Source organism: Seriola lalandi, unplaced genomic scaffold (genome assembly GCF_002814215.2).
Source record: "Seriola lalandi dorsalis isolate HSWRI2012SDOR001 ecotype SW California unplaced genomic scaffold, Sedor1 jcf7180002054502, whole genome shotgun sequence".
Taxonomy (NCBI): Eukaryota; Metazoa; Chordata; class Actinopteri; order Carangiformes; family Carangidae; genus Seriola; species Seriola lalandi.
Window position 1 is genome coordinate 508,069 of NW_019525055.1, and position 26,513 is coordinate 534,581.

The window sequence follows — 26,513 nt, forward strand, 5'->3', positions numbered from 1 at the left end:
TTATTAGCCGATATTTTTATTAAACAAATTATCATAACTTTTAAAAACGATATAGATACTACTTTATTTAGACATAACTCTGATTGTTCACTCAAAATAGATTTTTAATTCATGTTACCAGGGTGTAGATGTTCAAATCTATTCTTAGATCATCCAGGAGGGGGCGCCAGAGATTTTAACTCTGATAAATCTGAGTCTCTGGGAGCAGAAGTTATGAAATTTACCACACACACACACACACACACACACACACACACACACACACACACACACACACACACACACACACACTTATATGAACAAATATGACCCAGATCATAAGATTTACCTTTCAGTGGTCTGCATGACTGATTTCTAATGGGTGGCAGTGAGAGAAGAGAGCAAACCAGGGACAGTGCAGCTCTTCTTTATGTGCATGTATATTAAAAACAGAGCTTTTGAATTTAATTTAATGACAATGTTTTTTTTCAACATGCAAGAGAATTTAAAAAAAAAAAAAACTGTTTCATGCTTGAATGCTTTTACTTAGTAAAGATAATCAAATGGCCAGTGTGCATAATCAGTATAAAACTTAGGACCTAAGACTTGTTTTGTATGGCTATATATTATTCGATGCTTGAATTGACAAATCCAATGTTCCACGATCTCTAACCTAAACCCTTAATTTCTATTTTATTCTTCAGTTCATTCAGCAGTTAAGGTAGCCCTCCATAAAATGGTGTATTTGATGCACAGCTCAAGTCTGACCTCTGGTGTGAAGCTGCCGCCACTGCACCAGTGTGCTGTTGGCGTTTGGCATCTGTCACTTGAGGTTCCCTCACGGACACACTGAGGGGTGCACAGCCTGGACGGTCTTTGGATGTCAGTAAATCATGACCTATTTTGTCATATGAATGCTTGTGTGTAGAGTTTCAGGACTGAAGGTCACTCACTCTTGTGGTCTCTGCAGGAGCTGTGCAGCTGCTGAGGTGCTCAGTGGGATTACAGTAGCATATGAATAGTTACTAGAATTTGAAAAATGTTTTTCCATTTGCATTCAATTTATAATTTAAGCTTCATTTCTTTGTGACCATGATTTTTAGTCAGAATAAAATGATAACTTCTTAGAGGTAAACCTGATATCAGGAAATATACCAGTTTTTATTTTTAATTGATTTACTGAATATGTAAAATCTCATGAAAGTTAATGAATAAGGTTGGTTTTATATTTTAAGAATTATCGACTCCCCTTTAAAATGCTGCTTCCCTCCCTTTTCACTAGGCCCTGAAAACAGTTTGCATCACCAGTCTTGCAGTGACTGTGAGGTTGTGAGAGAAGGGTAAAACTGCCCTGCAGTATATTACTTCCTATTAAGTTCTGTCACTCATGACTGACACAGAAAAATTGTGATGTCTTTATCCCATACATTTGATAACTTATTTTTAAAATATTTTTGTCCTACTTTCAATATATATAAATATGTATATTGCTTCTTTTGTGTATCGTTATCAGTTGTTGGATATGGATTTTCTTGGTTTGTAAATAAAAAATAAAATATTCTTTTATAAAAAGTGATGTCATCAGTAATTTGGAGATCTTACAAATGTATTTTTTTTTTGGGCATAGTGTATTCTTTAAAGGTTTAGCTCACCATTTGCTCACCTGAACAGGTGGTAGGTTCCAGTCATGTGAGAAATGCCTACAGATTTGTTTCTTCAGAATCCCCTTTTCAGTTTTCCAGTGAAACATAACATCTACTGTTTTATATCAGCATGCCGTATGGCACTGCTATGTATTTTTAATAGTTCTTGGTCAACAGTGGAGCTCAACGGCACAAACGCAGGAGACAGGAAGACGGAAGAAGAAGGAAAGAGCTGTTACATAACTTCTTTTTTAGTTCTGGTCTTTTTAAACAAGATATTTTGAGATGTCACAATCAGAAAGGCGCAGGTGTAAACAATAAAATAACGATGGCTAAACTCCATGCAGCTGTCAAACAGAACAGAGCGTTCAGTAATGTTATTAGTAACACCTGTGCTTTTCCACGCATCCATCATGTGCTTCTTGTCAAACAGAGGAGTCAGCACAGAACAAAATATGTCAAAAATACTCCGCAGAAAGAGACACTTACTGATTTGAAGTATTGAGTTTGAGAATGTGTTTAATTTCAGGTCTGAGAGTTAATGTATTTGATTAATTGGTAGAATCTGGGCTGATAGAATTTTTCCCTAATCACTTATTGATTTATTTTGATTAAATTGTGATTAACTTTGGTCCAAAGTCCAGCATAGTGGGTGGTGTTAATTACTCTCACCATTGGTTGCTAGTCATAATTAAATAAAAAGAAGAGAAACACGTTGCTGAGGCCGCTATGCCTCCTTCAAAATGGCAAAACTGGGGCCAGGTCCAGACCTGAGCGGTCAAACTGCAAAGGTTCACACAGGTCAGATACAGTTCGGTCACAACAATAATAATCTGATCAAATCTCATTCTCCACTGTCCTCAGGATCTGAGTTGACGATGAGCTTCAAAGATGAACAATGCTGAAAAACATAAGTACTCACTCAAACTCCGGCATAATGATTGTCACTGATACTTCCAAGCCTGCAGCTATTTACAGCATTTCTGAGAAAGTGGACCGATGACTGTCTCAATCTTTGCTCTTTATATAATGATTAAATTGTGAACAAACAAAAGACTTGTTTTGGCTTGTCTTTCTGGACAATAGTTTAAAGTTAAGTTAGGATTCAAAGGTTACCTGATTCATGATGGATGATAGCAAACATAGATGACACATTTACACATGGCTCAAAGGATAGTATCCTAATGTCAGCCTGTCCCCACTGAAATACAACATCAATTTTCATGAAATTTTATTCAGATATCCACAGTGCCCAGAGGACGAATACTAATGAATTACCTCTAATGCCCACCAGCAGGTTGACATTTTTGGCTTTCATTTAAAAATGTCTTGATAGCAATTGATGGTGCAGACGTTTATGTCCCCCTACCAATTAATCGTAATAACTTTGGTGGCCCTGTGACTTTTTCAATTGCTTCATCATCAGGTGGAATTTATGATTTGGTTTATGTCTAAATACCAAAAACTAATGACATTATTAACAGCCTCAACTCTACTTTGTGTTTAGTGCTAATTAGAAAAGGTTAGTATGCTAACATGCTAAACTAAGATGGTGAATATCCTGTACATGCATGCAATTAGTCTTTCTACACCCATATGACACATTGTTTCCCTGATAACTTTGGTTGATTGGCTGTTTTTTTTCCCACTAAAATTTACTAAGGCAGTTAAATGGGAATTTGTGGGAGGTGGTGGCAGTGGGGAACATTTTTTTTTACAAGGTGCCCAGAATTTGTAGTGACACCCCTGGTGATAAAGTATGATGCCACGCTTCAGTAAATTTACAATGCGACTGTAGGGAGAGATTAAACGTGAGATTTAGCGTCGATCCGCTCGGGAAACAGTCAGCGTTTCAGTTCAAACCCACGTGTTTTCTCGGATAGTAAAGGTGTAAAGGGTTAAAGATCACCTCAGCAGCGGATTCAGACTCAGCAGGCTTGCTCCCTGCTCTCAGTACTTGCATCGCTCCGCGGGCAGCGCTGGCTCGATATTTCAACTCGCTGTGGATTGTGGGAGTCGAGGACACTGCCCAGGCTTGTTACCGGAGACATTTTATCCTGTGCCCTGTTCTGTAAGTAAACTACCGGGTGTGCGCACCACTGCGGGTCGAGTTTGGTGGCTCCTTGTCGGGCGAGCAGGTCTCCGTTCACCGAACTGAGCCGTCAACGTTGCCATTTCGTGCTTTTCTGGCATGGAGGCCGAGAGCGGAGACCGTGCTGCTGGAGCTGACAAACAGGGAGGGGAGGAGGAGGAGGAGGAGGAGCGGGCAGCTGCCGCCGCTCCACCGGGGTTATTTCTACCCGAAAGCTCGCTGACCTCAACGGGAAAATGTCCTCAGGTCTTCCGACAGCTCGGTTTTAGCTGTTAGTGTAGTCGCCCGGTGTGTGGATAAAACACAGCTGCTTGTACGAGACATCCGGCGGGCTGTTGACATGCGGAAATCGCCGTCTTGTCAGTGGCCAGCAGTAATAAATGTCCAGTGTGGCGGTTAAACGCACCTACACCTGGCCGGAGTGGAGAAACGCTGCAGATGTTGCAGCGGAAATTATGTGTGTCTACCGGTCAATAACGTTGTAATTGCCGCGGTTAACGTTGTATTTGATGTGGTGAGATGTGGCGTGAGAAATCCTTGCATTAAAGCAGGTATAGGAAATAGCTGGCCTATGGTGGGGCTAATTGATTGCCAGCAACAGACAGCTAATTGGTGTCTGCATATGGTACAATAAAAAAAATAATTTCAATTACAAACATGTTTACACGTTATGAAATTATCCATTGGACTGACTTTGAATATTAGAGTTTTTATTAGAGTTTAACCTCCAAAATCATAGCCCTGTGCATACTTACATTTAATCATGAACCATACCCAGGATGGCAGCAATGTGTTATTAGTAAAATATCTGTTTGCAGCGGTGCTGATCCCACAGCAGTACAGCTCTTATTATAATCCATGTTTTCCTACAGTTGGTGTGACATTTAGGATGCTCTTTGGCCTGAGGGTGATATAAACAAAACACACAAAAAGCCTGATTTGGATCTTGGGTAATTACCAACCAACATGTTTAATGAATGCCTGTCATGAAGCAGCACATTGTGTGTCCACCCTCACCTTGGGTTAGTTAGCAACAACAACACTTTGTGTTATGTCTAAGGATATTTCTTGGTTTCCATAATATCCTGCAGCTTATTTCTATTTGGTATTTTACAAAAATAGTTACCAGAGGCTACATCCCATTTTTATTTATGTGTATATCAGGCCATAAAACCAGGAGAAGGGACCCAGTTACAGGGACATTGATTTACATTGAAAGATATAAAGCAGGGACTCTTTGATGTTCCAGTGAAAGCCTTGCCTTCAGTATTTAGTTAGACCCAGGTGCACCAAAGCACAACCCAATCCAAACCACAATTTGTATTAAAACATACTTAAATATGGTAAAGTAAATTTTGAAACTGACATTTTTATAGATGCATCAGGGGGATTTGTAGGTATTAAGGGAATGAAAGCTGAGAATTAACTGCTGGATGTCTTTAAAGATGGTGATTAACAAGAATTGAATTAAAATAAATTAAGATGTATGAATAAAAGCTGTATACTAATAGTTTTTATTAACATGTGTAACAAGGGGGAAGAGCTGGGTGTAAAGCATACTGTATCAGGACTGTATCAGCTTTGGTTTACATCAGTTTTAAGTTGTCAAACCTTAAAAAACATAAGATTTAAAATGTATTGTCATTTGTTGTTTAGAAAAAATAATTATGTCCATGTCATGCTGACACCAATGTAACCTGTCAGTGTTTCCATTCAGTAAAGAGAGAAAGTACAAGCTCAGTATATTTCCAGTGTTATTATTGATGTTTTCAAATTATTCAGTGATATCCAGCCTGTCCTTGTGAGAGGACTGATCAGAAGGAAGACGTGAGCTTTGTCCCTTAGTTTAACTGGTTTTTGGGAGATAGTTTGTTTATTTCACTCTTTTGTTTGAATTGTGACTTCCTGTGGAGGCTCTCTTACGCAAGAGGAAAATTTCAATGGGGCAAATTGGAGAAAAAAGTTGGGAAGGTCTTTTTCTTCATTGCCTCAGTTTGGGATTTGCATTTTCAAAAAAAGCATTTTTCCACATACTTCATAATGAATTCTTATTAAGTGTTTGTTTCACCATAAAACTGTAAGAAAGAAAGAAAATCAGTAATAGTCAGATTAATTCATGGATCATGGTTGATGTGTTCCTGCAGAGCCTGACACTGGTAGCGGTCTCAGCACCATGTCCAGCCGAGGAGGAAAGAAGAAGTCGACCAAGACGTCCCGGTCCACCAAGGCCGGCGTCATCTTCCCTGTGGGGCGCATGCTGCGCTACATCAAGAGAGGCCTGCCAAAATATCGCATAGGGGTGGGAGCGCCCGTCTACCTAGCTGCTGTCCTTGAGTATCTTACCGGTGAGTTTTATTTTTGGAGAGGAGAGAATGGTAAAACACTGTATGTACTCATTACAGATGTTAATAAGCATTTTTTGAGTCATGGAATACTGAACTGCGATGTAATGGCAGTTTAGTTTCTTAAATGTTTAATGTGACACAAATATAATATTTACTAACTCTTTATATTTAGTGAAATCTCCTCAGAACCCAGACACAAAAAACGACTAGTATAAATTAGTTAACATCAGCTGCAGCAGTGAGATATGACACTGTGTGGGTACTGATGAGGAAGCTCTTTGAAGCTGTACATTCAGGGATTTCTCCGCTCAGAAATCAACTAATCTCATTATGTTTGCTTAAAACGTATATGAATACATTTTTACTCCTGTAGCTGAGATCCTGGAGTTGGCAGGTAACGCAGCCAGAGACAACAAGAAGGGTCGCGTCACACCACGACACATCCTGCTGGCCATCGCCAATGATGAGGAGCTGAACCAGGTCACTTTAAAAAAAAATATTGCATCTATCTAAACTTGGTACTATGGCACATTTATTTTAAGTTAATGTATCTTATCTGCCATTGCAGGCCATCATTCTGTAGCCAATTTATAAAACATTGTCTAATAAATATAATAATAAATTATTTTCCAGTGCATACAACAAATTGATTGATTTCTTACCTTCCAGACAGTGCAGCACCATGTCATTTCAAGTTGTTTACGTTCTCTTCCTGTCTCAGCTGCTGAAAGGTGTGACCATCGCAGCAGGCGGAGTCCTGCCCAACATCCATCCAGAGCTGCTGGCCAAGAAGAGAGGAGCAAAAGGCAAACTTGAGACACCTGTTTCACCCGCCCCCGAGAAGAAACCCAAGGCGGTCAAGAAAACAGCGGCTAAGAAACTGAGCGGGAAAAAGGGAGGAGGGAAAGCAAAGGTATGGCTTCATTGGAAAACGCCACAAGTCTGGTGATTATGATTAACACTGAATATGTTTGAGGTCAACCTAGGAAGTTGAAAGTGGGTTGTGTCATTACTGGACATCTGTGATTAAGTATTAATTTTACATGTTTAATGTTGATGTTTTGCTGATTGATTTATAAGCATGCCATGATCAAAATCTAATCAAAACAATAGTTTTTAAAGACGTACTGATTTCCTAAAAGAAACAATTTTGTATCACTGAATTACACAATGTCCTGAGCAGCACTGAGTGTCTTTATATAGACATGTCATACAAAATTTATGGAACCAGAATTAGGTGTTTTATTTTGGGGCATATATGTAAGTCCAGGGGCTTTCTCACAATAAACTGTACATAACCTGTACATATACGAAACACTACAGGTTAACAGGTTCAGATATTTTTAGGAGTGGGGAGATTCGGTATCTTTCGCAGTCAGGAAACAGCAGAGTTGATATGCAGAACCAAGAAAATCTACAGTGACTAGGCACAATGAGACAAAATACTATAGCTGACCCTGACCTCTGAGCTCTCTATAAAGGGAGGCGAACAACGAACTTTATTGATATAGAGAGAAATAAAGTCTCACATGGTGTTAACATGTCTTCTGTCACCCAACAGAAGCAGGGTGAGGTGAGCAAGGCGGCGTCAGCAGACAGCACCACAGAAGGATCTCCAGCCGATAGCTTCACCGTGCTCTCCACCAAGAGCCTCTTCCTGGGTCAAAAGGTCAGTTTCTGTCAACTTCGAAATACACTAACCCGAGACAGGACAAGATAATTATATAATAAAAAATACAGTTGAGTGTCTATTGAATGATTCATGTTCATGTTAACTCCTATCAGGCTAATATAAAGCCTATAAATAAATATGAGTTCCACAGAAGCCTTTGACAACTAACAAATACATGACGTACATAGATACATACAGTACACACATGTTCGATATTAAGATTAAAATTGGCCATCAAAGGACTTACTTGTGCTATTTTAGAAGTCAAAGGAAAAAGACACATTTATTTGTCTTTTTCAGTAATGTATGATCTTATCGCTGTTGGAGAAAACCAATTTATTCTTTAATACTGAGCCTGGATGAATCAGATCAGTGCACAGAACAAACTCTTCTTTGTCTTTAAGAACCTTACAGATATGAAAAATAAAATAAAACGAATAGATTTTTGCTGTATCAAAGATGATGTGATGATGTTATCTCCATTAATCTTGACTTTCTCACAGAAAGAAATGTGTTTAATGTGAAATTATGTTCAATAAATGTAAGTTTACAACACGCTGTACTTCTGAACAGATCAGCTATAACTTACCAGACCTCATTTGTGCTTTTAGTGCTTCACTGTAGCTTGAGCTGTGATAGTAGCAACCACCAATGCTATGCTAACTGTTTGTCTATTGTATCTCAGATCTGTTGCGCTCCCCTCGCTTTTGCCTTTTTTAACCTTCTTATTGAGCTGAAACATGGAAGTAAATTTCCCTGAAGGTTCTGTCTAAGCCTCGTCAAAGTCTTTTTAAATGTTTCAAATTTCAGGATCATGAGATCATCAAGATCAGAAGCGTACAAAAATAGATTTGAGTTTGAAAAACATAAAAGGCAGGGGAACGACACCGTGTGCAAGAGAATGAATGACTCAAGAATGATGCAAGAAGTATCACTGGTTCATTTTATCTTACTGTAAACAGTGATAACAGTGATAGTAATTGATGATTTATTATGATTTTGGCTCCCGTGCACACTGAAAATTATATTTAATTTATTATTATTCATAATATTAATTATATTATATATTAAAACCCAGATAGAAGATTTTTCTAACAAACAACGACGACCTCTTGATTTGTTGCCTCTTGCTAAAGCTCGTGGGTAGTGTAGCAGTGTAGAGTACTCAGCACTGTTTTGTGTTTAATAGGATCGGATAAGATAGGATTGAGAGATGGCTTCTTAAGAAATGTAATTTGTAATTGTTTTATAATCTGATGAATGATGTAAAATCTTCATTACACAGTTGAAATACAAAAATTTTAATTAAATGCCCTTCGGAGAAAAACTAATGTGGAAAGATTTACCTCCAGAACTCAATGTTTCAGCTCGGTTGTGACTCAGTTGCTGATGGCGCTGCATGCTTTAGTCCACCATGCATATGTCAATACTGATAAATTATTAAATACTAATTAACCTGAACTCATACAGTATCATACACATTTAATTGGCAGTAAATAAGGGACTTATTTAACCCATATCATTTGGCTGTCATCCTTTACTACACATTTTTATGCCTTTCCCCCGCGACAGCCAGGGCCCGAGTCTGTCCGTCCGTGAGCTCAATATCTAAGTAAGGCCTTGAGGGAATTTCTTTAGATTTGGCACAAACTTTCACTTAGACTCAAAGATGAACCGATTAGATTTTTGTGGTCAAAGGTTAAGTTCACAGTGACCTCACAAAACACGTTTTTGGCCATAACTCACAAATTCATAAATGAATTATGTCACAATTTAACACAAAGGTCTTATAGGATAAAACGATAAAGTGATGACATTTAACATCCAATATGGTCAAAGGTCAAGTTCACTGTGACCTCATAATGTTCTGCAAAAACACCTCTGGCCTTTATCCAATGTTGTAACTCAGGAAGAGGAGATTTTGACCATATTTCCTGCAACTTGGCTGGTCAGCGGAGGCATATGATTCTAGTATTTTTTTTTTTTTTTAAAGCAAAATGACACTCATTTCTTCTTTCAGTAACCTGTAGCAATGAAAAAATTAACATTGATTTGATTGCCTCCCTCAATAATAAGTACAGTGTTTTAGTGAGGAATAATACTGAAAATACGAAAATATGTATATATTTTTTTTAAATTGACAACCTTTTTACTTTATTCTGGAGGGCAAAGACCGAACTGATTTGAAATATAACCTGAAGTCGCTGAAACTGAGCATAAACCTGAATATTCTACCCCTTAGCAGCAGCAGTAATTGTCTGCTGCCGTTATAACCTCTTCATTAGTAAAGAAAAAAAAAAAAAAAAGAAGCTCGGTACTTGATTGTGTAGCTGACCACAGATTACAGCAGCTGTTTAAATCAGTGGATGATAATTAATCAAGTGAATGCTGTTAACCTCCCACTGATTAAGATAATGAACCCATGAATAGAGAAAGAAAGTCTGTTTCTGTTTTATAGACTTAATTATTGTAACTGCGCTTTTCCTGCCTGAGCATTTCCCTTGGTGTTTTATTCAGTCTCAGTCACACACGTTCCTGTTGTCACTACTTTCTCTATCATTACATTTCTTTGAGAGCGCCCGGGCCTTTATTATCAAGCCTTAATTTTAAATCCTTGATGGTGAAATACTTTGTTTGTACAACAGATGACTAATGAATCTTAAACTAAGAGGTGCTAACGGGATGTAGCCCGTCCTGTTGAAAATTCTTAACATTTAGAGGGATGCCTTGACATTTTGAATTTTTAATGTCAGTATATTTTCTGTTTGAAGTCTACTGACGGGCGGCGGCAACTGTTTGCAGTCCTCCTTCTGCCTTGGTAAAATTACAGCTTTGAAAGTGAAAATATGGGGTAGAGCCAGACGCAAACAAACAAAACATGAAAAAAAAAATCCTACAAAAAACCAAATTCACCTTGTATAATAAACATAATATATATATGGATGGCTTTTCTTGGTAGTGCCACCTTGCAAAGCAATCTACATCAGGACAAAAGGGTCTTTACAACATACTGTACTAATCATATTGGTTGGTTAGTTTCACCTTGTGACCTGAGTTTAACATATGTGGTCCTAATTTTCCAGACTGTTTCCCTTAATATGTTAAAGAATTTAGCATTTTTTAACCTGTGCACCTGCAGACCTGCTGCCCTCTTTTGGACTCTGTTAGCTGTTGTATAAAGTGCCTATCCACAGGTCCAGCTTAAAGCTTCCGAATGCTGATATTGGCTTTCAGTCAGATACTGTATGACTCATCTTCAATCAAATGTGTAGAAAGTCCTTTTCCATCAAATGATGACATCATTTTCTCCACTCCTGTTGTACTCCTGTTTATTCTCTACACATTAACAGTTGGCTGTCGGTCTACATTTCAAGTTCAAGTTCAGCTTTATTGTCATTTCCACGCATACAGTATGCATGACATGCATACAGGGAAACGAAATGTCGTTCCTCATTGACCACAGTGCAGCATAGAACTGACGTTGAGGACAAGGGCAACACAGACGAGTGCAAAAAGCGAAATAATTGTAGATTAAACTAAAAACTGTAAACTAAGCATGAATATGTACAAACACCACAAAGTCTTAAGGGAAAAAGTGAGCACTCCTGCAGTAGCAGCAACAGCTTGGATGTAATCAGGGTCCAGTGTATTTTTCTAAGACAGTATATACAACAAATCACCGCACACGACTATATTCAGGCTTTGCTCATTGTGTGCTTTAGATATGTTGGGTCCAGTTTTGTAATTCATCAAAAGGTCAAGGTATCCCTTTAAGCTGCAGTGTGAATCTGGTTTTAATGGCATTGCTTCCTCCCCTCTTCCTTCTTGCTCTCCCTCCTCCTTGGCATGCCTCACCCTCACTCCATCCCCTGCCTTACCCCCTCCGCAGCTCAACCTTATCCACAGCGAGGTCAGTAACTTGGCTGGCTTTGACGTGGAGGGGGTCATCAACCCCACCAATGCTGAACTTGAACTTAAAGATGATCTAGGTGAGCTCCCCCACCCCCCACCCTCTCTGGTCTTAGTGGGGGTTTGATATTAAGAAATCCTTGAATGTTCAACAGCTTTACAACTTCTCCTCTTAAATTCTCAGTGAATCGAAAAAGACCTCTCAGACTAAGGTTTCCGGCTGGTTGACCGGCCTTTCCACCAGATTTGTTCATTCACACTGTGGACAACTTGGTTGTCGTCGCGCTCAGTTAGGAGAGTGGAAGAGATACTGATCGACTCTATGGCTCATTATTTTCAGGTTCTTTATCAAAGAAAAACTTATGTGTTTTAATTCGATTAGAGCAGAAAAATCCATGTGGAAATTTTTTTTGTTTGTTTTTTTTTACATTTAGAGCACAAACCCTCTACTTAACTATGATCTAACTACTTACTGGTATTTTTGTTGTGTTATTGTCTCCTTGCTGACTTGGGGGGCCTATGGTACATTACCTGCAGGTCATTAACGTTTTTGCTGCATTTTTCTCTTCACTTTTTATTACTGGAGACAGTTTCTGTGCTGAGCTTGCTGCCAGAGGACTCTCTTTACTTTAATCCATGCAGCATTAAAAAAAAAATAATTGGACGCTTGGGAACATAAAATTAAATGGGTGAAAATCATTTTAAACCAATCTGCTCCTGGTAAAAAAAAAAAAATCCAGATATTTTTGGTGAAAATGAGCCTCAGCTTTTATGCAGCTACACAACTTTAATAGGCAAGTCATATTTTTGTTACCTTAAAAATCTCAGTAAGACATCATTACTCTAAATAAATCTCTGTCAAATTACTTAAAGATTACAGTAAACCCCAATGAAAGTCAATGCAGCCATTCTCCAAGTGTTGTTACTGACGTTTTGGCTTCTGCAGTGTTTCTAAAAAAAACACGTTTGCCTCTTCGTTCCTCAGCTCTGCAGGAAGTAAAAAGACTTGTTGTTGTTGTTGTTCACAGTGTGAATACATGACCGGGGTCTTATCTTTGACCCCCTGTGACCTCATGTAACTGACCCTGTTCAGTACTTTGCAGAAATAAGATACTGTTCTCTAAGAGAAAGACAAGAATTTTAGTGGAGGCATTCAAGGATTTTTATCAAAGCTCCTCAGAGCGGTGATTCTGCTTGCTCTTTGCATTGTGTAGATGTGTTGAGGTTCATTCCAGGTTGTTCTCCTTTCAGATGGCTGCCAGGCCTTTATAATGCTTAATAATCACTATAATTTCACGGACATTATTGGACTGAAATAAAACACCCAATTTACAGAAGAAAAAGTGACATGAGCTGCTGTTAGTTGCTCACTGCAGCCTGGCTGTAAGGTCGTTCACCTGGATTGTGATCATAAATATTTTTGCTCACTTTAATGAGCAAAGAAATCAGGACCGCACAGTTAGTCAGAAAACTGGTTAATGTTAATTTAATATTTACTTTCTTACTGTCCTCAGTTTAAAACTACAGCAATGTAATTATAATATTCTGAAATGCCCTCTTGCATGGAGACTTGTGTGCATGAGAGTATAAACTACAAATTTCTGGTAATTTATTGTATTTGAATGTGTTTTTTTTTTTTTTTTTTTTTAAAGTAAATCTGACTAAATGTGCAGTCCTGCTTCCTAATTACACAACGTGACCCACCGTGTCCTCAGTGGCCTCCTTGTTTCCTGTGATGTCCTCAGACAATAAGGAGCGCGCTCACCTTTTGTCTCTTTACTTCTTCTTTTTCTCTTTCACTCTTTTTTTTTTTCTTACTCTTTGTCCCATCCTGTTGCTCCGGATCACTCACTGTGTTTTTACCACCATGTTGTTTGCCTGTTGTCTGTCGTTGTTGTCGTCTGTAGTTGCAAGTTGTCCAAGCCGACATTTCCATCGTGGAGAGCGACGCTGTCGTTCACCCGACCAACTCCTCCCTCTATACAGGTGGTGAAGTAGGTAAAGGAACTATTGACACCACCGAGACCATGACTGCCTGTGTGCTCTCTCTCTGCATTTTCCAGATAGTCTCCACTGCAGTCTGTGGACAAACGTAACAGCAGCAGCACAGTTTTTACTCTGCATTGTAGGAAATTATTTAGCCAGTGCTCTGCTCTGAAGAAAACCTTTTAACCCACAACCACCACTCCCTGCTGCTCTTACTGTAAATGATGAAATGATTTGTTGAAACAGTGAACTTACAGAGTCTTGAAATGTACAAACAGGGACTCTTTTTATTTATGCATTGAGGGGCATTTGGGAAACTCCAGTTTCCAAGATTTGAAAGTCAGCTGCCAAAGAGTGCTGCAGTCACACGCTATGTTTTCAATAAACCTAACACAGAAGAAAAAACTAAATGTGGACATTGTGAAAAGGATCATTTGAATTTGGCAGCTTACCGCATTAAAAAAGGCTGTTGGCTGGCAGCTGACAACTCAACCCAGCAGCTCACAACTGGGGTCTGTTTCTCAAAGCAGGATTAATGAAGTTAGCTGGATAACATGGAGTATTCGGAGTATTATGAATTTGTGCTTGAGAGGCCTTCAGACTATTAGATCTACTACTTAAACCAGTCCTGCTGCATTGTATTTCTGTGTATCACCAGTACCTAAACAATACACCCTCACCAATGCAGCCACTTGCTTTGTTTAGATAGAGGCCTGTTTTAGGTCTGACCACCCAATAACTCAGTAATCCTGTTTCATGAGACCGGCCCCTGTGCATTAGCTATAACACATCTCTTGTTCAGCATCCTAGAAATATTAATCAGACTGCAGTAAACTTTGACTCGTGCATCTTTCACGTCTTTGCAAAGTTAATGTTCAGGTCATACAGGCAGGAACTACGTGTACAACCAATGTGTCTAAAAGCAGGGATGTACTGTAGCCCTTTAACATGGGTAGCCCATATGTTGCTGTTGTGCTTTGACCACTGATGTTGATGCACAGGTGCTTCACCTTTACAGCTAATGCCCCTAAGGAACATGTGTACAGTACTTCAATACAGTCTGTTACTCTCAATAGTCATCAAATATCCAATAATATAGAAGATGCAGTGTCAACAGAAATCTGATCTACACAGAGCAGTTTTTGTTATACAGACTACGTTGCATATTTCTGTCTGTGTAATCCTGAAACTGAGCTGCTGCTTGTTGTTCCTTTCTCCACGTGACTGAAGAGTGGACAATCTGAGACTCATTTCATTTCCTGTAACCTCCGTCCCCTCGACCGTGCTGTCGGTCCAGCTGGTTAGACAGAAACTCCACCAGGTTTTTGATTTGGACATGAAGTTCCTGACGCCTCAGTTTAAAGCCCCTGAGGGATGATGATCACTGGTCATTTGAATAAATGAGTGAATGAATGTTTAACTATTTAACCATTAATGACTCTACAACAGGCTGTTAAACTACAAATCCCATTGTTCTTGATCTGCTTGCTCGTATTGGCTGCTGAATAAATTGAAGAGCTTTTCTCACTAACTTTTCTTTTAAAGGCTGACATTAACTTTACTGTGTTTTTCTATCTTGCCTGTTCTTAATGATATTGCAGCCAGAACATTCATTTCTCTGGCACTGGTGAATCACCTCTCTCTTCTTTGGTTTCCTTTGTGGCTTCTCTCTTTAGCTCTGAGCAAATCTGAAATAGTGTGACTGATGTGGGATGACTTCAATTAAAATAAATAGGAAAGAAAGAGCTGAATTTGCTTTCCCACTGGCTTCATAATTTCTTCCTCCGCTCCAGAGGAGGAACTTAGATTGCTTCCTGGACTATTTAACTTGAAATGTGTGAGCAAACAAGGTAAACAGAGCTGTTACATTTTCATCTACAACATGCTGCTAGTCCTTTTTTCTTTTTTTCTTTAACGAACTCTCTAATTTGAGAGTGAAAGAAAATACCCTCAGTCCACTGCAGATCAGCCAGTATGTGTGGACAGAGGGAAGTAATTAGGGACTTGGGTTTTAATACGTTAGTTTAACTGACTCAGAATGAGTCATTTGGAAAATAGTAGCACTGAAGTTGAGAGATTTTCCTGCGTCTCACAAATACAGTAACAGAGACTCAATGTGTTGAATGAGCACAGAGATTCAGAGAGAGGCCAGGTAAAATGATTGACAGCATTGTTGTCTGCCTGCCTACCTGTCTTTCCATCCGTCCGTCTCCCATGTTTGCCCGCTTGCCTGTCTGTCTGCATGACACATCACCTCTCCTCTTTCCTGCTGTCCGTCTGTCTGTCTGTCTGTCTGTCAGCAGTACCTGAAGATGCATTCACCCCGGTCTTCTCTCCGCTTACAGGTTCTGCTCTGGAAAAAAAAGGAGGGAAGGATTTCACTGAGGCGCTGGCGGAGCTGAAGAAGAAAAACGGCCCTCTGGAGGTGGCTGGTGGTAAGTGCACAGAGCAGATCCCGTCCAGCTGTGAGCAGTACCGGCTCCTTACCCTGTGGATGGTACAATGATTATTTTTCATCTTTTTATACAAAAAGTAATTATGACAAGCATTATTTGTATTTTTTGTATAAAAAGTTGATTTTCAGAATTTTCCATTTCTGCTTTGGTCTCAAGTTTTAGTTCGGACTCTAATTATTAAATCGACCTTGGTTTAGTCCGGTTCTGCTATTGTGACCTTTAGAGCTGCAACTAATAATTATTTTGATTATCAGTTCATCTACTGATTCCTTTTTTGACTCATCATTAAATCGTTTTGTTTTCGTTATTAAACGTCAGAAAATAATAACAATGCCTGTTAAAGTTTCCCCCAGCCTCAGGTGATCTGTTTCCGTAGCTTGTTTTATTGGACCAACATCCAAAACCTAAAGATATTCACTTGACTATCATATACAGCAAAGGAAAGCATCAAATCCCAACATTTGAGAAGCTGAAACCAGCAACTATTTGGTGTTTTTTGCTTTAACTAATCACTTAAATGATTTATCGATTATCTAAATAATTGCAGATAAATTTTCTGTTGATCGTCTAATTGATTAATCGTTGCAGGTTTAGTGGCCTTGATTTAGAAAATTCAAGCAGAATTTTTCCTTCAATATAATGGAAATGTTATCGGTTATTTAGTTATTACGGTCATTATTTGTATGATGGGCGGTGGACAGCACTTTTATTTCATTTTTTCAGACTGTGGTTATTGACTGGCTGCTCTTCCATGCAGATAGTTGAAGATTTATATTTGAAACTTGAAACTTTGCTTCAGTTAGTCTTAGTTTTATACTGTAGTTTGTTCTATAAGAAGCTTAGAAACGACCTCGACCAATTTTCTCTGTAGTTGCGATCAGAGCCACGTTCCTGCTGTGACAAGATTGGAGGAGAAATTCACAGAGAACAACATACCGAGTCTGAGCGTAAACCCCGGTTCACACCACGGAGAGTAATGTTTTTACACTCTCCCTCAGCATTGGGCAACACTGACGTTCCATGACTTTCTTCCAGTGTCACCACTGAAGGAGTCGGAAAGTGCATATTGATCCACTCGGGCACCACCCGGCTCGTATGACAGTGATGTCAGTGCGTCCTGTAAATCCCTGTTCACACACACTCACACACAGAGCAGCACAGGGCTGGGGCCTCTTTGGCGTCTGCCTCCACCTTCAGCGAATGATGTCAGGACACTGCAACAATCAGCCCTTTGGACATGAACACACAGATTTCACACACACTGATTAATTCCTTCTTCTCTTAAAGGTTAAATGTTGCCAGAGCGTGGTTTATCATTGAACTTGTGCAGAGGGAAGGACTTCTTCTAATACGCCACAACTTCGAGTTTGTATAGAAACAGTCAATGCTTGGGGGCGTCGTGTAGCGTAGTGGTCTAAGCAGGCGCCCCATGTGTAGAGGCTACAGTCCTCGCTGCAGTTGGCCCTGGTTCGAATCCCGCATCGGACGGCCTTTCGCTGCATGTCATTCCCCCTCTCTGCCTCCCCGTTTCCTGTCTCTCTCCACTATAATATCAAATAAAGGCATAAAAAGCCCAAAAAAATATACTTTAGAAAAAAAAACAAAAAAAAAACAGTCAATGCTTGGATATTTTTATGATGAAAATAATCAAAAACATTCAGTACTGGCATGTAATATGGATTGTTGGCAAGTTTAGTCGAAAACTGAAGGCATCAGTCTTCAGAGAGCCATATCGTTTGAGCCCTTGCAGATTATTTTATCTTCAACCCATTTGTCTCCACTTCTTACTGCCCCCTCTCTTCCTCTTACTCCATCTGTCTCCCTCATTATTCATCGCTCACACTCACTTTTTCGAACACTCCCCACCTTCACCACTGCCCTCTCTCACATTCAGCCAAGTTAGCTCTGCATCTTAATCCCGCTCTCTGTGTGGAGCTCATAAATAGATTACCAGGGGACTGAACACCGAGCCAGCAGAGCCTGTCAGTGATTCTGGGGATGTGGATCAGCCAAACGGTCACCCCGACCAGAACAGCCGTCCAAAAAAAAAAAGAAAAAGTTCTTCAGGATGTAAAATATTTTTTAAGTATTTGTTCATCTGGATTTTTTGAACAAGCGTCTCAATTCCAAGGCCAGACAGGTACTAGGGTTATTCAGTCATACCAGAAGTTAGTTCCTCCTCAAATCTGGGGCTGCAAAAATTAAAAAATAATCTGCGACTGTTTTGATAATCATTAAAGCCGGTTTTAAAACAATAATACCAATCGTTCCCCTGCTTGTCATTTGTGAGGATTTGCTGCTGTTCGTGGTTGTAACTTCTTTTCATTTTTAGACTGTTGGTTAAACAACAGAGGCAATTTGATGACATCATCTTGGTCTTTAGGGAACTGTGACAGTTATTTTTCAGTGTTTTCTGGCATTTTATAGACCGGCAAAATATTTTGCAAACTAATAGAAATTGAAAACAACTGTTAGTTGCAGCCTCAGTGAAATCAGTGGAGCTGGAAGCTTGTTGGTGCATTGACTACTTGCAGGTTGCTCAGTGGCTAACATTAGCTGTGGCTAGTTTGCTCTGTTAATGTTGCTTCTCATTAATGATGCGACAACGTTCATACATGATAATTGCTTCCTTCATTTTAGACTCTCTGATCCCTCAAAGGTCAACTCTGTCAATATGATTTGAAATTGATCAGTGGTGCAGAATAGCCAAAGTTGAAAGCTCAGTGCAGATTTACTATGCAGTGAAGGGGTGGAGATGAGTTTTAGCTCAAATAAACAGAACTTTACAGAAACAGTCCAGATCTTTTTTTTATTCAGAAATTCTGATTGACAGAACAGAGTCATGATTCACCCTGAAGTCGGTTCATAAAAGCATTACATTTTCTCTTCTGAAAGCCTAAGCCTGAAGATGTTCTTTATGTTTCTTACTTTCAACAATTAATTCATCCTGTCTGTCAGTGTTTGCCTATAAGGGGTACTTGTATCCCAGGGGGTATGTGGAAAGACTAGTGTAACTTGGCTAATTTGAAAAAAGAAAAAGGTTTGATTAAAAGAAAACTTGACAAATACAATTTAAAAAAAAAAAAAAAAGAAAAGAAAACAGACCAAGCGTAAACATGTATAATTTCAGGATCAATATTCCTTGTAAGGACTCATACATCCAGGCACGGATCCAGCACAGTCACTGTGTTTTCTCTGCAGTGAAGCGTTCGTCAGCAGCTCTTTGAAGCCATCCCACCTATCGAAAGGGTGTGAGGACGGGTTACTAGAGGAAGTATTTGACACTGAATAGTGCGTATTGCACTTATGCACTTAGTGTCTTATTGACTATAAAATAAAACTAACACCTACCAGGTCCTTTTTCAGGAAAAACCACGTGGCACACATGAAGTATCACATTTCAAATTTTTGCTGCAATACAGTCTTTTTTGTTTTGTAATTTGTATTGAATAGAATATGGTCATTAGAGCGGCTATAGCCACAACTGACAAAAAAAGAGCATCTCAGAAGCCCAAACCACATCAACAGAATTGTTGCAGTACTGTTCGTATAGTTTGATTGACAGGTGATCTCCAGATGTGCAGCACACAAGCACCACCACGTACTGTTTTACCGACCCAAACCATAAAACAAGTTGAACTTTTGCAAGCGGCCATAAAAACCGTAATCATCATCATCCTCAGACTTTTACCTCACAACCAGATCACCCATGCAGTGTGACTGGCTCTCGCCCTGCTGTGTGAAGTCTCTCCATCCTCTGTGCTTGCCATCTGGAAATCAGCTCGTCCTCTGCTTTGACTCCGGTCCAGTCTCACGTTCACTGTGGGCTAATAAACTCTGACTGGAGACTTTCTCACTTCACAGCGTCAGGGGGCTTTGGCTGAATTATACTGTCTACAGCTGCTGGTTTGATGGAAGACTACACTAAATGTTTCAACTCCGGAGAACAGACTCCTCTCTTGTCTTCTTTTTCGTTTGTCTTCTCTTCTCCTCTTCTGTTCTTCCTCCTCTCCTTTTCTTTTCTCCTCTCTAGCTGTCTGGAGAAGTGATATCTCCGGCCCACCTCACTGTAATACCCCGGTCAAACCATTTTAAGCTCTTGGAGATTTGCTGCATACATTTTCCACAAAGCAAAGTGTTCTTTAAGCATCTCAGTGCTCCAAACTCAACTTTTGGGTTTTCACTTCTGACAAAACTTGTTATTGAAGCTGATTTTGATACTAGATGATGGATGTGACATGAGGAAATCCAGCAGCATGCCAGAGGTGAACAAGTTCACTCTCTGTCTGACTAAACACGACTAACACAGATATGATGCTGCAGCACAGTGACAAGTTGTCTGAGAAAAGGTATGTTGTAAGATACTGATTTCACCAACAATATAGTTGGCAGCTGTGAGAGACTAGACACATTCATCTTTCATTTTGTTTATGTGTTCAGTGTTGTGCAAGCCGTCGTGTTAATATTTATTCAATAGCAAAATATTTGCTAGAAGTTCAGAACTGACGCCGCATTTCTTCAGTTTTCTGTTAGTCTTTGGCCTCACAGATGAGTGTCATCCAGATTCTTTTCTTTTTTATTATAGTGCTGGTTTAAAATAATTCAAAATATTATTACTGGCACTTTGATAGCTGTTGTAATTTAATTTACAACTGAGGTGATTATTTGATTGATTGATTTGTTGATCTACATAAATATAAAAGTTATTATTTTTAAAGTCATAAATGCCAAACATTCACTAGTTGTTCATCATGAAGATGTGCTTTTCTCTGCTTTTTAATTAATGCGAAATGAATATGAAGCAATTTGAAGATGTCACATTGCATTCTGGGAAATTGCGATATGACATTTTTCACTGTTTTCTCGTCAATATTGTGATGAAAACTGATAATCACAGTCCAAATTATTCATCACGGATCCAAAAAGGATTCTAAATATCACAGGAACATATTTTCTTTGTACTTAGTGTTACTTGCTGTAATGCAAGTAGAACCCTAGTACTGATATCTTTCTTTCCTCTTCCCCCTCTCACCTCACTAACCGTTCTTCCTCCTCTCTTCTCTCCCTCCCTCAGCTTTGTTAACCGCAGGCTTTGGTCTCCCTGCGAAGTATGTGATCCACTGTAACAGTCCAGGCTGGGGCTCCGACAAGTGTGAGGAGCTGCTGGACAAGACGGTGAAGAACTGCCTGGCTCTGGCCGACGAGAAGAAACTCAAGTCTGTGGCCTTCCCCTCCATTGGTAGCGGAAGGTACTAAAAGGAAGACACACACACACACACACACACACACACACACACACACACACACACACACACACACACACACACCTGACATACACACACACCTGACATACACCTGACATACGATGCACCGTGTAGTTGTTTGGAGGATTATTGTCATGATTTATTTCTGAGTTATACTGAGTTTGTTAGACAGTGTAACGTTATCTTAACCTCACTGAGAGTATGCAGTGTTTTCTTCATTAACAACCAGCCTGCTACACACCATGCAGGTCACTAATGTTACAGAATAATTAAGCACTTGAGTTTTCACTCAGTGGTTTGCTTGTAAGTGTAGAAATACGAACACTTTATGTTGGAGAGCAAGAGACTTCACATGAAAAATGTGAGACAGGTCGTCATAACATCAATAGTGGTATTCTTCCATCATCAGCAGTAAAATGTTGTTCTCATTTCTCTCCGCCCACCTGTACATGTAAGTCAAAACCGGGAGCTGACGTGGTTTCCTGGCGACACTGGTAAACACCTGCACTTTGAGAAGGAAAGATTTACACAAACGTGCCATGTAGCTGGAACAGCAGTAATACAGTGTGAGGGCAGCACATGCAGGTTAGAGCAGTGGTTCCCAATTTTTTTTTGGCTCATGACTCTGATGTTTTCTACTCAGCTTGTTTTGAACAGTTTTGAGAAGGTGAAGTCTCCATGATTTAACAAAAAAAGCAAAGATTTAGAAAAGTTTCCAAAATTAAACTAAAGTAAAAATAAATTAAACAAAACTAAAGAAATATAGCCACGATAACGGCGTTCATGGTGCCCAGAAGATTTATCATGATGACTTTGGTGAACTTCCTGACTTTTCCTCCAGCACCACCCTGAGGTGGACGTTTATGGTTTTTAGTAAAATGTTTAGGCAGCTATTGGATGGATAGTCATGAAATTTTGTCCAGATATTGATATATGGATGTGCCCCTCAGGATGGATTGTAATAAATTTGGTGATTCTAACTTTTCATCCAACACCAACATCAGGTCAAAATTTCCTTTTCTTCAATACTTGGGTTTATGATCAAATACCTGCAAAACTAATGACACCCCCGTCAGCCTCAGCTGTACTTTTTTGTGCTAACAAGCAAATGTTAGCATATGCTAACACGCTAAACTAAGATGTTGAACATGGTAAACATTATACCTGCTAAACAGACTGGTGTTTAGCATGTAGCTCAAAGCATTGCTATGCAGCCTCAAAGAGCTACTAGCATAGTCTTGTTGTTTAGTTTGTCTCCCATCTTGTTAATCATCTTGTTTTACAAGATGGCGCCCACTGTGGCGGACGTCTTTACTTCATCCTCCCAACACTGTTATGCGCAATGCAATATTCTACTGTTATGTGCAATATTTGCAATACTGCACAATGCACAATGCACTTTACAACTCGTTGCAAAAATAATGCACAACATACTTTCAAAAAAAAATCTTTCAATCTTTTTAATCTTCATTTCTTAATGTCTGTGTTAAGGAGGACTAGCAAAGTCAGAATTTCATTGTACGGTGTAACCGCCTGTTTTACTGTCCGTATAACAACAAGAGTTTTGCTGTTTCCTTGTACAAACAGCTTTAAAGTGCAAAGTTTTCAGACTCTTAAAATATTAAGAGTATAAAAATATTGGACATAGGTTTGGAGAAGTTCTGAAGACTATAAAATTGTATATTTGGTCATCTTATAATCAGCGTCCTTTCCTTTTCAGGAATGGCTTCCCGAAGCAGACGGCAGCCCAGCTTATCCTCAAGGCCATATCCAGCTACTTCGTGGCCACCATGTCTTCCACCATCAAGACCGTCTACTTTGTGCTGTTTGACAGCGAGAGCATCGGGATCTACGTGCAGGAAATGGCCAAGCTGGAGACGAGCTAAAAGAGTTTGGAGTATTCTCCTCCTTGTTCCGTTTTTTTTCCCCACCCTGTTTTTTCCTTCAAGGAAATAGGAAGGTGATTACTAGTGATTTGTTAAATATGAAGAGAAGAAGAATCTTTCTAAAGGCCGGGAACTTGTTTTTGCATTATGTTTGTATTTTTCCTATATTGTTTTAAATTTCTTATTTACTTGTCTCCTCTGGCATTTAAATGTAAACGTGCACTGTTCATTATACAGTCTTTTAATACAAACAGTGGCACACAAAACAGATTCAACAGGTGAGAAGACTCACTTTAAAATTTAGTTTTCATTATTAAAAAAAAAAAAAAAGATGTTGTGAGAGATAGCTACACCTCAATTACATGGCTTCCAGAGAAGTCCGATGAATACGGGTTAATGCATGTAATGGCAGTAAAGATAATAAAGACAGCTATTCTCTTACTTTTGAGCTCAAAAACACAAGACACTTAATTATGTGTATTTTTTGGTATAAATTCTGCGTTTTGGAACATCTCTGTTGTTAATAGTACTGTATACTGAAAAGGTAAAGCATAAAGGAAAGTTGAGTTTGCTCAGCTTTGGTTTTCAGGAGACTAATGTAACAGAATTATGGAATGAGATTTTGTTTTTGTGTTGTGTGTTGCATATTCCCCTTTTTGCCTTTGTTTACATGGGCAAAAAACGTTTTCTTAGTGTGCTGCAGAGACCTTAAATTTCCCCAAAAAAAAAATTAAAAAAAAGAAGAATTGAAATATAAATACTCATGTTATATACTCCTGGTTCTAGTGCCTTGAGTTCATACTGTAGACTGAAAACCTGCTGGTTGTCATTTACGGTACAAAAAAATCTATTTATGACATGAAATGGTGAAATTCGAGAATGAAGGTTTTTGCAGGGCACTTGGTTTATATTGTGTGTTCCTATCAGTGATTATATAGATGGAGTATTTGTGAAATGTTATAGCAAAATATTGGACTGTAACATAGATTAGATTTTTATTTCTATTTTAATTTCCACACTGATTCTAAAAGGCTATGGTGATTTGAAAGAAAAAAAACTGTAAGAGTTTTTTTTTTTTTTTTGCGTGTTTTGTCTTTGTTAAGCCATAAAACTAATGTACTCATTTTTGGTGGAAGTAGAGGCTCTGCTGTTGGTTTTGGTTTCATTCTCTTTCATTCAGCTACCACTAGATGGCTCCCTGTAATCAAGAATTGGATTTCTCCACTCAGCCATTTTCTTTGCAGCAGCAGGCCTCCTCACACAGACACTGGTCGATTTGAGTTGGATTTGAATTGAGATTGACGGACATATACAAGGAACCCCGACTGCTCTGCTGCATTTGGATTTTTCAACAGTCTAACTTTCTTATGAAAAAAAATGTAAAATGCTTTCTAAAGAATTACTACAATTGATGATTCTACAAAAGGTCTGTACACACTCCGGTAATAAAATACCTTTAAAAACATAATTTTGTTCCACTTGAAATTATGACATCACTTTGTGTTTCAAAGCCTTCAAGATACTGCCAGAGTCTGTGAGCCTCATGAAATTAAAAAAGTGTGTGTGTGTGTGTGTGTGTGTGTGTGTGAGCATAATTTGAAGTGTGGCAGAACAAATGGCAGAGCGACATTTTACATTTAAAGTCATAGTCAAAGCCTCAGGATCCCCAGCTCAGCCGACAGCTCTACAGGCATGTGTGTTTCTGTGCCGTATCTACGACGACCAAATGGTCTCACAGTGAGGAAACAAAGTTGTTTCAATGTGAGGACTTTCTGATGAGCTATCATTTAAATTTTAAATTTTAGGGGTCACAGCTTTACCTTTTTAACTATGGCTTGGGACAACTAAGCAAGCCATTGTTGCCCAACTGGTACTTCCCCATTGATGACACACTAATTCTCACCGTTTTACATACACCCTTCAAAAGATGGAACACAAGGAAGTAAACTCCAGACGTCTCATATTTAGGCCAGAAAAACAGACAAGACCCCAGAAAATAATAAAATATAAAGAAGATTCAATCTCCTTTTAGCTCTGCTTTTAGCCTCCACCAGCTCCTTACATCCTGATTCACCATTACAAGCAACGTTTTCACATACAAGTTGTCAGCTAGCTGCTGTTAATCTAAAAATATTGATGATTGCTGCTTTAACCTCTTCCTTGATCAGTAAAACAAATGATCAGAAAATTAGCTACTAGTGAACTTGTGTAAACTGCATCAAACATTGACTCATCAAACAAGATCCTTCATGAAAGCATCATTCTGTGGCCACAAATACAAGCTGTTGGATATTAGCCTTTAAAGGCCCAATCTGTAGTTTTGTGGACCATGTATACAGTACATTGAAGTTTATCCACGAGTGAAGAAAATATTGACAAAAAATAAACATTTAGTCTATTTACTCATAAAAAAAAAGTATATATATGTTTTTCTCCTGCGTTTATAAATGTTACCAAAGAAATACCTTAATTCTGACACAATGTTAGTGTTTAGTTTAAGTTGCTGTATCTGCTGTGTTTTGAAGATCTTTTTTCACCTTCAGATCATGAACCATGAAGTCTTGGGTTATTAGTTAAAGTTGTTCAAGGATAATTCTGAGTCTGATTTTCTGGTTTTGGCCCTTAATCCTCTCGCTTATGAGAACACTGAATCCACCAAAGTTGTTTGAGCAGATGAAGGAACGTGGTGACTTCCCTCAAACAAATTCAGATGATCTTGAAACAAACCGATCATGTATTCAGACTATTTAAACCACTTTTCTGGAAGTAAAACTGAAAGTGACTGCACCTGAACTGTAAGTCCATTTCCTCATTTTCTCTTACAGATAAGTTTGGCGAGCCAACAACTTCTTTGACAATCTTCTCTGGCTACTTGGGTTCCTCGCCTTGTTGGATTTCCTTCGGTGATGTTGCCGTGTTGGCACATCTCGGTAATTACAAGGATATAATAACTGATAGAAATGATGATCAGAAGCGAAACTGGAGTTCTGAACTGGAGTTATCCTTTGAAGAACAAACATGGTGTTTAATATGTAAAGTCCATGGCAGGTTCGGGCGGCAGCGGGCCTGCCTGGTCATCAGACAGAGCCCAGGCCTCAGTCCCGGCCTGGGGCTACACACTGGCAGGGTACACGGGAGAGCATGGAGTCAGAGGGGGGTCAGTTTCCCAGCCATCCAGGGAGGCCGGGACCTGAGACCTCCTCTGAGGGCGCCCATCTGACGCCTAATCCCCAGGAAATACAGGCAGGTTTCACTCGCCCCCCCACCCCCCACCCCCCTTC

General features: G+C 39.2%; 1 protein-coding gene across 2 annotated transcripts; it reads left to right on the plus strand.

Moving 5' to 3' along the window:
- The first annotated feature begins 3,418 nt into the window (after positions 1 to 3,418).
- macroh2a1 (macroH2A.1 histone) lies at positions 3,419 to 24,700 on the plus strand. Of its 2 annotated transcripts, none has more exons than XM_023413058.2 (9): positions 3,419 to 3,693; positions 5,859 to 6,059; positions 6,433 to 6,539; positions 6,781 to 6,972; positions 7,621 to 7,728; positions 11,621 to 11,720; positions 15,972 to 16,061; positions 21,157 to 21,331; positions 23,067 to 24,700. In XM_023413058.2, exons 2-9 carry the CDS (start codon positions 5,888 to 5,890, stop codon positions 23,230 to 23,232), a joined length of 1,110 nt encoding a protein of 369 aa, XP_023268826.1. In that variant the 5' UTR covers positions 3,419 to 3,693; positions 5,859 to 5,887; the 3' UTR covers positions 23,233 to 24,700. The 2 variants fall into 2 exon arrangements, with proteins under 2 accessions (XP_023268826.1, XP_023268827.1); XM_023413059.2 differs by lacking the exon at positions 11,621 to 11,720 and adding an exon at positions 13,548 to 13,638 and having other exon boundaries at positions 3,423 to 3,693.
- Positions 24,701 to 26,513: the final 1,813 nt, after the last annotated feature.

What these genes read in the sequence shown, in the direction of transcription:
- macroh2a1 (XM_023413058.2), top strand. Translation starts at nt 5,888, where the DNA reads ATGTCCAGCCGAGGAGGAAAGAAGAAGTCGACCAAGACGTCCCGGTCC. An exon ending in AGGGAGGAGGGAAAGCAAAG is followed by an intron (nt 6,973 to 7,620) that starts GTATGGCTTCAT and finishes GTCACCCAACAG; the next exon opens with AAGCAGGGTGAGGTGAGCAA. An exon ending in TGAACTTAAAGATGATCTAG is followed by an intron (nt 11,721 to 15,971) that starts GTGAGCTCCCCC and finishes CTCCGCTTACAG; the next exon opens with GTTCTGCTCTGGAAAAAAAA.